The 11381-nt window shown below is 40.3% G+C and overlaps 1 protein-coding gene across 1 annotated transcript in view; it reads right to left on the reverse strand.

Annotated features, from left to right (window-relative positions):
- Nucleotides 1–484: 484 nt before the first annotated feature.
- Nucleotides 485–11381, reverse strand: part of LOC147024836 (uncharacterized) — a 98339-nt gene continuing 87442 nt past the window's right edge. Inside the window, exon 6 of the mRNA XM_085885147.1 lies at nt 485–7677. Within this exon, the coding sequence (XP_085741273.1) occupies nt 7559–7677 (119 nt within the window). The 3' untranslated portion in view covers nt 485–7558. The remainder of the gene's footprint in view (nt 7678–11381) is intronic.

Consider the following 11381-nt stretch of genomic DNA (forward strand, 5'->3'; position numbering starts at 1 on the left):
ACACACACACACACACACACACACACACACACACACACACACACACACACACACACACACGATAGAATGCAGGACGTTCGGTGGAGACAAATAGCCACTGAGCTTTGGGAGAGTGCCGTCACTTCCTTGGGCACTCTGGGTGCCAGCGCCAACACAACAATGGCACCGCATTTATCACCGCATTCAGCGGGCCATTTCCTAAAGAGGAATTTCCTCTTTCCCATCCGTATCAACCTATGGGGATTGTCCATACTTTATCCTATTAAATACTGAACGTCAAGCAAGGAAGCAGCACATACAATTTTTAATCTTTGCTATGACTCGGCCACGGTCTGAACCGACATCCCAGACTCGGAGCGGATGCTCCATCTAAACATTGCACCACCTTAAGTTTACTTTTACGTAGGGCCACCGTATGTATCAACCCATGTGCATCCCCACTAAATAATATATTTTTCCTTAAATGGAATTCAGTCTGGAAATGTTGTGAAACAATATCAGGATGTTTATTCCATACAGTGGTAAGCACATATAGGTTATTCAACAAGATTTATGGTGATCAATGGAAATCTAGTCAACATAAAGACGAGTCTATTTGCATCAGCATAAAAATAAGGACGATGAATTATGTCAATAAAATGTTGAGAGAGATATGCTAACCACCGTGGGAAAGGTGATGGAAGAATCGGTTTTAGGATCTTTCTGTAACAACTTGAAGTTCCTTTGGATGATGTTCTTTACTCGAAGTTTAATGGAATAGTAGGGTCTATGTGAATGGAAATATTTCCTAAAGTTTCATTTTTCTCAGACGGTTCTAATACCAGCTACATTGGAGACGGGAAAGACGTGATCGATGAAAAACTTGCATATCATTGGATTTGTATTCCAAGTCCGAATTGTTGTTGTACAGATGGCAGAGCTTGAGCAATTGGGAATGTGAAATTGAACTTTCGACATACTGTAGGTTTGGAATATGACTACAGCAAGTCACTGTGTAAATCTCTACGTTTGTGGTGGACAGTGGTAGCTATCCCAATATATTTTACTGATACATTAATGTCAAAATGGTGACAGAGGTGCTTGAAATTGTACATGTGAAATGAAGGGCAGGGTGGACGAAATTGATAAAATCGAAAAATCGCTCAAGATCCTCTCTGCTACAGGATGCCAAAGAATTCTGGTGTGGGATAATCAAAGTGATCAAATATTTTGTAGCTACATATAAATGACAAAACGATTTGCATAGTTTTGACCCATTTTCGTACCTATGGCTACACTGTTAGCCTGCTTGTAGATTCCAACAACAAGTGAAAAGTAGTTGAGAGTGAAGGCAGTTTGGTGAGTAAGAGAAGAGTTTATGTGCTTGGATCCATGCAAATATGGCAATCAAAAAGTGTTTTAGCACCCAAAGACATTAGCAATGGAATGAGAGTGTACAGAGATTTGATGTCCATGGTGAATAAAAGTTGCTTTCTTGGGGATACATGACTGAGGCTCATGAAAGAGCAAGAACAGAATGGATGAGAACAAAATGGCAAGGGGGATACACCAACAGCAGAGTCGAGTGAGCGTGAGATCAAGGGGAGGGGGAGAAGGACACATGTGGGTGAACAAACTGCACACAAGCTGAATTGAACACAGAAGGAAGGGGAAGACATGAATTAAACAAAAAAGGAGAAAACCAACCAATAATGAACAAAGAAAGAGGGATAAGGGAGAGGGAGGAAATGGCAATAATCTGGACAAAAGGAGTGCTTGGGAATGGGGTCAATTGCGGTAAAGGAGATCATGAGTATGAATGTGGGATGACCTGAGATAGTGATGAACAGTTGTCTTTAAGCCCTGGCAGGAGAAATTGAACTGAACAGACAGGGAGAGTTGGTTCCACAGGTGAGAGAAAAGAAGAACAAATGAGTGGAGGTGAGCAGTGAATCTGGATTTTTGGAGTTGAACAAGAAGAACGTTACTGGCAGACCATGTGTGCTCTGCAGAAAGCTGGAACAGATAGAGCCAAGAAAGCGCAGAGGGTGTAAGACCAAAACGGAGGCGGTAGAATACACAGACCACCAACCTACCTGCAATGCAAAAGCAACAGGTCGAGACACTCAGCTTCGCCAAGGAGACCCCAATGAGCATGGCATCGAGCTGAGCAAGGTGAAGGCATGGCTGCCAGCCCAGAGTTGATCAAGCTGTCAACGAAGGCCAGAAGATTGTCAGGAGATCGAACTGGCCAGAGAAAGACCTTGCATGATGAAGAATGCCCAGGTAACAGCTGGCTTTCGAGGCAATCTTGGAAATATGGTAAGCCCAAGAAAGATCATGGCTGATAATGACACCCAAAAGTACTCAGGTGGTTTGTTCATGAAGTAGATTTGTTAGAAGAATAAGAAATGATATAACAGAAGGTAGAATCATCAGCAAAGAGAAAGTCAGAGTTTCCCTGGGAATCAGAACGATAATTGATAAAGATGAGGAACAAGGCTGGGCTCAAGACCTTGCCTTGAGGCACTCCAGTCTTGACAGGGAGAGTAGATGAAATTATCCCGTTAAGAGCTACACGCTGACTACAGGAGTGGAAAAAGTCAATGATCCTTGAGAGGAGGTGACCTTGGAATGCCATAAGTAGAGATTCGGAGATCAAGATGGGGTGCCAGACTGTATCAAATGCTCGAAATTGTAGCTTCAGAGAGGCGGCCCTGTTCACATGTTAGAGATTGGGGGCTTCCATCCATTGTTGGGAGAGTTGAAGCAACATGTCCAAGGTGGAATGGCCAGGTCTGAAACCGAACTGATGATCTGAGATCAGGCCTTTGGAGAAAAGGAAGGATTTGATATGAACTGCAATGATAGGTTCCATGACCTTCCTTAAATTAGAAGTAAGCTAATAGGCTTACTTCTAATTGTAGTTAAGTAGTGAAGCAGATCCATTTTTGCACCGTATTTGTATATTGCAGAATGTTGGCTTCCATGCAGGTGGAAACGGACACAGAGAGAACTAGAAGGGCACTCGGTAGAGCGCATACCTACACCACACAATGCCTGATCCACGAGAACATATTGGGCTCAATACATTTTTGAAATATCATGCTATACAGTACTATATCGTTTTTGGCACGATCTCTCAGTCATGAAGAATCATTTCCGAAATTAAATAACTCTCGTATCCAGATCCGGATCTTCACCAAAATCGAATCAACTTGTCAGTGCCACACACCCAACCTGACCACCACGTTGCGTGAGAATCTGTTCACAACTTTTTTGAGATATTGTGTTTTATATCGGTTTGGCCCTCTTTCTCAATGGTGAAGTCACTTTAAAAAGTTATCAGATCCGGATCCGGATCAGGATCTTCATCAAAATTGAATAAATTCTTTGTCACACACACCCATGTCCACCAATTTTCGTCCGAATCCGTCCACAGCTTTTTCAGATATCATGCTATATATCATTTTTGGCCCTATCTCTCAATGGTGAAGAATCACTTTTAAAAATTCGAATAGCCGGATCAGGATCTTCAGCAAAATCTTATCAGTTCGTCCTTGTCACACACCGAACCTGTCCACAAAACTTCAACCTGATCCATCCACAACTTATTAAAATATCCTGTACACAGACAAACAAGCAGACAGAAAGGGGTGAAAACATAACCTCCTTCACCTTCGGTGCCGGAGGTAATGATCGGGTGGCATGAGTTGTTGGCCTTGTTGATATTTGGTAAAGAAGTAAATGTGTGACATTCTTGGAGTTGTGATCATGAAGTTGCAAGTTGTGCATGGAAGTTCCTTTTGGAAATAAAATATTTGATTGTCTCCTTCCCAGACTTTGGTTGGCTTCATTGACCTTGGAGTAAAAAAAACAGTTGGAAGGTAAGTCAGAGGGATTACTGTTTGTGGAGGTCGCTGTGCCAAACCACTGTTGTATCACCTTGGTCGGCCAGTTTGATGACACTGCCCTCCCTTTTTAAGAGAGATTTAAGTGCATTCCATTCTCCTTGGTGAGGTTGGAGTCGTCCATATTGCGATTAAAGTTCAGTTTTGACAAAAAGGTCTCTGGAGATAAACTGACCATCAACAATGATCCAATTGGATTTCCGAATGCTGAGCAATTCGACTTCACTTCTTAGGGATGTGTCAAAATTATCTGGCTTGTTGTGAAAGAAAGTTTTGAGTCAAACACGTTGGAGAAATGTCTCTGCGTCTTCTCTCGCAGTGAATTTGTCCATCATTTTTGACATATGAATACGTTTAAGACTGATGTTTCAGCATCAGATCAAGAGGTAAGATGTCTGGAAGCATTACAACTTTGTTGTGAGTTTCTTGTGGTGTATTAGTGAGAGGGGGAAGAATGAGATGATAAAGTATCTGGATCTTGATTTCCATTAAATAATGAAAGAGATTTGATTTAATTTCCACCAGCTTAAGATGATGGAATTAACTAAGATGACAAGGGATTTCCTTTCAAGATGGAAGTGGCAGATGAGGATTTCATGTTCAACTGCTTTACGTTTGGAAGACAGATCAATTAGTGGTTTACATGTGAATCATCAAAAAAGCCACATTCTCTACCTCTTGTCGGTAGCACTTATAGGCCTACAAGAGGGGAAAAAACGGATTGGTGGAACATGAGACAAAAACCATTCATAATGACTTTAAACTTAAGCTTTAAAAGGTGGTACGGAGTTGAAACATTCTTCATTTTCATGTTCAGAGTGTTGCCATCTGCAATGAAAGGGGAAATAGGTATGGAGTGAACATCGCAGAATGACCAAACATCATTAAGTTTTGAAAGAGGTAGAGATGTGAAAGAGCTCAGCTTCAGATGAGATTGACAGTAAGTTGCCTCATGATTAACTAAAAGTTGCTGTGGGCCTTGTGTTTTTTTACAGTATATAAAGCTCATACTGGAGGTGCATCACACATACGACATACAGACAAATAAGCGAGACACAATACAGGACGATTAGACGAGACAAACACAGCCACATCTTGGGGGAAGTGCCACCACTTCCTGGGGGCACCCTGGGTACTGGCAACGTCACAACAATTGCACCACATTTCTCACCACACTCAGGGCATTTCCTAAGGAGGGATTTTCTCCTCCCCATGGATGCCAACCAAAGGGAATGATCCGTGCTTTTATCCCAGTAAATGCTGAACGTCAAGCAAGGAAGCAGCACGTACCATTTTTAAAGACTTTGGTATGACTCGGCCAGGGTTTGAACCATAGACTCGAAGTGACCTCCCAGACTCGAAGTGGGTTACTTTAACCATCACACCATTGAGCCTGGATAAAATCTGTCCTTGCTGAGCAGAATGAAAAAAGTTGCTCTCAGTTAAATTTTCCTTCTAAGCTGAGAATGTAAGTTCTTGATCACAATTGCTTCACACAGCCTTGTGTACCAATGAGAGCAGATCTTTCTGAAAGCATTCCAAAAATGTTCAAACATTAAACGGCAGGTCAGACCTTCAGTGTAAGGGCAGAAGAAAGACAACGGCAGTAAACAGGTGAATTACAGGCTCTGCAGTGTTTTGGCAGCTCATTGAGAGATGAATGAAATCTTCACATGGTCAAAGAAGTCAAGTGAAATAGGAAGAGTAGGAGAGGTTATCAGGAACATCAGGCATTCGACATTTCAAGGTCAAATCGATGAGATGATATACAATATTTGCAGAGTTCCTAGTTGGGTTGTTTACTGATCGAGTCAAATTTGTGACTCACAAAAGGCCTTAGCAGTAATGACATGTCAGACAATAGATGAACAAACTGCCAGCCAGCTGACATGGTGGCAGTTGGAGTTGCCACAGATGAAAATGACAGAAGTAAGGTAGCAAGATAGTGAAGGAATCATTTTAGCAATGAGTGAATATATACATATATATATATGTATATATACAGAAATACACATCACATCCTTGGCAAATCACATACACACAATCACATCCTTGGCAAAAGGTGAAGGATACATCATGCAATGAAAACGGCAAGTTGTCTTGACAGGCACGTGGCATTTTAAAAGTATTTCAGAGTTAAGTGGGGTTAGTACAGAGCAAGGAGTGTGATGGTTGAAGTGACAGAAGCATCAGCACCCCAATGTGAAGCAATCCTATCAAAGTATCCAGGGTGATTTGCAGAACAATCAGAAACATTCGGTGTCATGAACATTTTAGTGATACAAACAATATCCACAAAAGCTGCGCAAAATATTAGGATAGATTTGTCAGGTTAAATCAGAGCCTTCTGATGTTTGAGGAACACACTGTTAGGAAAAGAGGAAGAATGGTTGCTGGCATGGAAGGGAAGTAAGGGTGAGGGGTTAGGAGTCAGAGTGATGGGTGGTCAAATGAAAGAAGAGTGCGCAAGGGAGGCAGAGTGGAAAGAAAGGTGGAGAAGAAAAGGTGTGAGAGGTGGTGGGCTGATGGAGAAGAGGGAATGGGGAGGCAGCAGCAGACTTGTATGGGCCGAGAGGGGTTTGCAGTTATATGCATACATTCACTGCAGACTCGGTTCCATTACAAACGTAAAAACGGTGATCTGGACTCCTCACACCAGCTGCAGCTGAACAATCAACAAAATGTAATAAATATCAGAAAAAGTCTTAATATGTGTATATATTATGGTTTTTACCCCCAAAAAACATTTACAAAATGCTCGAGTCCACAAATGTTCACAAAAATAATTGCAGCTATTGTAGCAGCTTTTATGTATTTTTTTTTATGCCGGCAGCGGAAATGACATTTATACCGGCAAACACGTAGTACATTTTAGGAGAGAGGGATGACTCCAGCAACAAAATCCATTATTTAACAATGGTTCTTAGGGGTTACAAACCCACAATTTGCTTTTCACTGTCCTTTGCCATCCCAACTCTGCTTTTCAGCATTGACTCACACAATGTGCATAGAATAACTTGGAAAGATTAACTTCCGAAAAGGACAATTATTATACTATTACGGCTAATATTGTTATTGAACACCCTACCTCATATAACCCACACAAAAATGTGTTTTTACATTCAGTCGGTGCTTTTACAGAAATGAAGCATGTCCTTTCATCTATCATATTGGCACAAAAGTTATAAAACAGTGACTGGATTACCAATGAAAATTCCAAAAGGCCAGCAGCTTCCTCAATGGCAGTAGAGGCAGTTTTTTGCTGCTGAATTGGAATATCCAGTTCAACGACAAATACTAATTTCCTTAGAAATTGGTCGATTGAACAAAGGTCTTGGATATATTGAATAAAGTTGATGATGATCTAACTCTTTTTTGGAGCATATTATTCAAGCCTTTCCCTCAACACATGAATGATGTACTAAAACATTGCAATGCAGATTGCTCAATTATGGATGGATGAGTATATAATATCTGCATACCATGGTTATGGTATATTTTGTATTCGAAGAAAAAAAAATATCCTGAGAGCTTCTGTTGCACGTTCAAGTGATAAGTATCCTTGGCCTTGTATGCCTTTGGGTCAGCCTGGAAGGATGGTTATTTGAAGCATGGCAAGATAGAAAAGTGATGGCAGGTGGATCTCAATCTGATATCCAATATGGCGGCTACGCTGTGGTCTGAGAAGTCTGTAGCTGAGTGGTTGGAAGCACCGTGCTTGAATCTTCCTGAGAATTCTTCCTTTTGCCTCTGTCCTTCTTTCCTCGCTTCCTTCCTTGTCGAGCACCTGTTAAAATGTATAGGTCAGTGATAATGTTAATTGTGTCATGCTTACTTTCGTTTTTTTATTCAGAAATTAATTACTTTTTACACATTCATCGGCAAAAGACAAGTCAATACTGTACTTCGGGATTTTAACCTAGTATTCTGGCATCGAGGCAAGTACTCACACAAAAATATTGTGAGGTATTATATTGTATCAAAAATAACCTCTGGTATCAGTACCATCAATATTTATTTTTCAGGGAAAACACAATAAATGATTATATATATATATATATATATATATATATATATATATATATATATATATATGTATATATATATATATATATATATATATATATATATATATATATATATGTATATATATATATATATATATATATATATATATATATATATATATGTATATATATATATATGTATATATATATATATATATATATATGTATATATATGTATATATATGTATATATATATATATATATATATGTATATATATGTATGTATATATATATATGTATATATATATATATATATATATATATATATATATATATATATATGTATATATATATATGTATATATATATATATATATATATATATATATGTATATATATATATATATATATATATATATATATATATATATATATATATATATATATATATATATATATATATGCATGTACATAGAAAGACCCACCCAAATCTCTCACTGGTGAATGGAGGGAATAGCCAATCATCTCTCACCTAATTGACTAGACCCAGGTGGCTAGGATTATATAAATGATTGACCCCTTCCATGCTCCTTTCGCCAAAGTAGCAACATAAAGCAACCCAAGAAGACTTATGCAAGGTAAGCGTAAAATGCTGTTTCGAACCCTTCCCAGAATAAGGTGTTATTTTGCAATAATACAGTACGATTATGACACTAACACTTATTTTAATGTATATTAAATAATACTACACCATTCCATACAAAGAAACATTAAAAAAAAGCAAGAAAGGCTGTTTTCGGGTCAGTTTTTTGGGAGCCTCGAACATATTCCCAATTTCCCCACATGTTTAATGATTCCTCCAACATGAATTCCTCCAACACGAGGTTATCCCAGAATGTAACCCCGCATTTTACTGTATATGTATGTATATATATATATATATATATATATATATATATATATATATATATATATATATATATATATATATATATATATATATATATATATATATATATATATATATATATATATATATATATATATATATATATATATATATATATATATATATATATATATATATATATATATATATATATATATATATATATATATATATATATATATATATATATATATATATATATATATATATATATATATATATATATATATATATATATATACACGATATATATATATATATATATATATATATATATATATATATATATATATATATATATATATATATATATATATATATATATATATACGGTATATATAAAATTTGAAGTTTTTGTTTGTTTATTTGTCTGTACGTGCTAATCTCCTGAACGGTGAAAGATAGGAGGAAACCTCTGAAAAAAAAGTGTCAGGACAGGCCCTGCGAAGGTTATAGGCTAGGTGGCGATGCTCCTCGGCCAGGGGGGGGGGTGTTTCCCCCTCACCAACCCCCTTAGGCTATGACTGCTGTGGACCAATGTGGAATTGATACTGGGCTCGCATCAGACCGAAGCACAGAAGATAAAATTCATTCAAAAAGAACCCGGACAACGCCGGGTGCATTCAGCTCGTGAATGTATTGTTGTGGGCCGGGAGTCAGTGGCGAGAACGACCACGAGGTGGGGAAAGCTTGCATCGTCTCCCACCAAACAGCAAATTGTAGGCCGTCGCTCAGATAACTCCGCGAGCCGGCGGGTCATTTAACCGCCCGTGAAACGCCAATATCTTGACCGCGTAGCGTAGGGTTATTTTGTCGAGATCCAATGTACCTAAGTAAACCATGCGGTCTCAGCGACCGGGGATCCACGCCCTCGGAACGCCTGGCCGAACTGGATTCACTCTACCGGCAGCGGTAGAATTACACCGACCGACTACCACTTTGCCACCACCTTTCCAGCTCCGATGCAGTTGAGCGGGCCTGCCCAGGACATCCCGGCTGGAATGAACGGATTATCGGGTATAAAAACCCGGCTAAACTCAGATCCGAACCATGCTGGACCAATGCAAGAAGGGATGGAAACGAACTGGGGACATTTCTAACAAGTTTTATTTTCAGTAAAAAACAAAGGCAAGACTTAACGTGAATATGCAAGAAGTATTTACAATGATCCAAAAACACTTATTGAGTTTGACTTACCAGACGGGCCCACACGCAGACACACACATACAAGTGAAAAGAAACCCACAGTTCTTTATTGTACCCTCGCAGCTGAGGAGAGAGACAAGCTGGGGGTCAGACTTCGGATGGGTACCTGGCCGTCGGAGAAAGGGCTGGTCTACTCTGTGCTGCGGCACCTGACAATGGTCGCTGGTTTGGTCCCCAGTCGCATGTGTGGGACTCGAGGTTCGTGGCGGAGTTCAGGTGGTGAATGGCCGGGGTCCACGGAGGGGGGGTCAGGGTCTCTCTTTCCTTCCTTGTAGAGGGCCAGTAGAAACACGTTCGTCACCTCGGCGACCTGCTCAACCCTCGTGACAGCAAAAACCCTTTCGTGACAGCAAAAACCCTCCAAAACACACAAAAAAGACCCACCAAAAACTCTCCAAGACCCCAAAAAGACCACTGCCTCAGAGAGTGCTCGGGAATTTATCGACCTCCCTCAGCGGGGAGGGGCCTTGGTGAACACACCTCGCTGTTTGCCTTTGATTGGACAGGGTCCCACGGCATACCTTTCCAGGGCAGGGTTTCGGCCTTGTTTGGAGAAAGCCTCCCCTCCCTTCCATGTGTGTTCAGAAAGGTTGTGGTGGTGAAACTGCCTCGAACATCCTCGGGAATCCGTCTCAGGCAAAGGTGTGCTGTGGCCCACGAACCGAGGGCTGCAAGCACGATGGTACCGTGAATCGTAATGGGCCGAGGCCCCGAGGGGTCATGCAGATGGGATGGTTGTTAGATGGCTTGTTGGAGGGTTCGTTGGATGTAAAGACTTAATAACCTAACTAAAAAGAAATCGCAATGCATGCCTTTGATTCTCCCACTAGACAAAAGGAAGGGGATCTGATTACACACATACTTAACGACATAACTGACTTTTGGGACATCTGTATGTTGAATGCAAATGGTTTCCAGATCCGTTACAGTATATTATATATATTTGTGGGCCGGGTGTCAGGTGAGAAGACAACTAGGGGGGAAAGCTATCTGAGCTCCCACCAGACTCCCCGGAATTGTAGGCCGTCGCACACGGATAATTCCGTGACGCGGCGGGTCGCTTAACCGACCGTGGATGCCAATAACTCAACCGCGTGACCGAGGGTCCTCCAGTCTATGGGTTAATCGGGTTACCTAATTAATCACGTGATTTAATTACCGGGGAACATGCCCTCGGTTCAGCTTGTCCGAACCGGATCACTCTACCAGATCGGATCTCTTTACCAGATCAGATGCAGCCGAGCGACACTGCTAAGGACATACCGGCTGAAAGGAACGGATCATTGGGAATAAAGTCCCAGCTAAGCTTGGATTCGGACCATGCTGGATC

Source organism: Eptatretus burgeri, chromosome 6, assembly GCF_056783735.1.
Source record: "Eptatretus burgeri isolate ZD-2024b chromosome 6, Ebu_testis_v1, whole genome shotgun sequence".
NCBI classification, from domain to species: domain Eukaryota; kingdom Metazoa; phylum Chordata; class Myxini; order Myxiniformes; family Myxinidae; genus Eptatretus; species Eptatretus burgeri.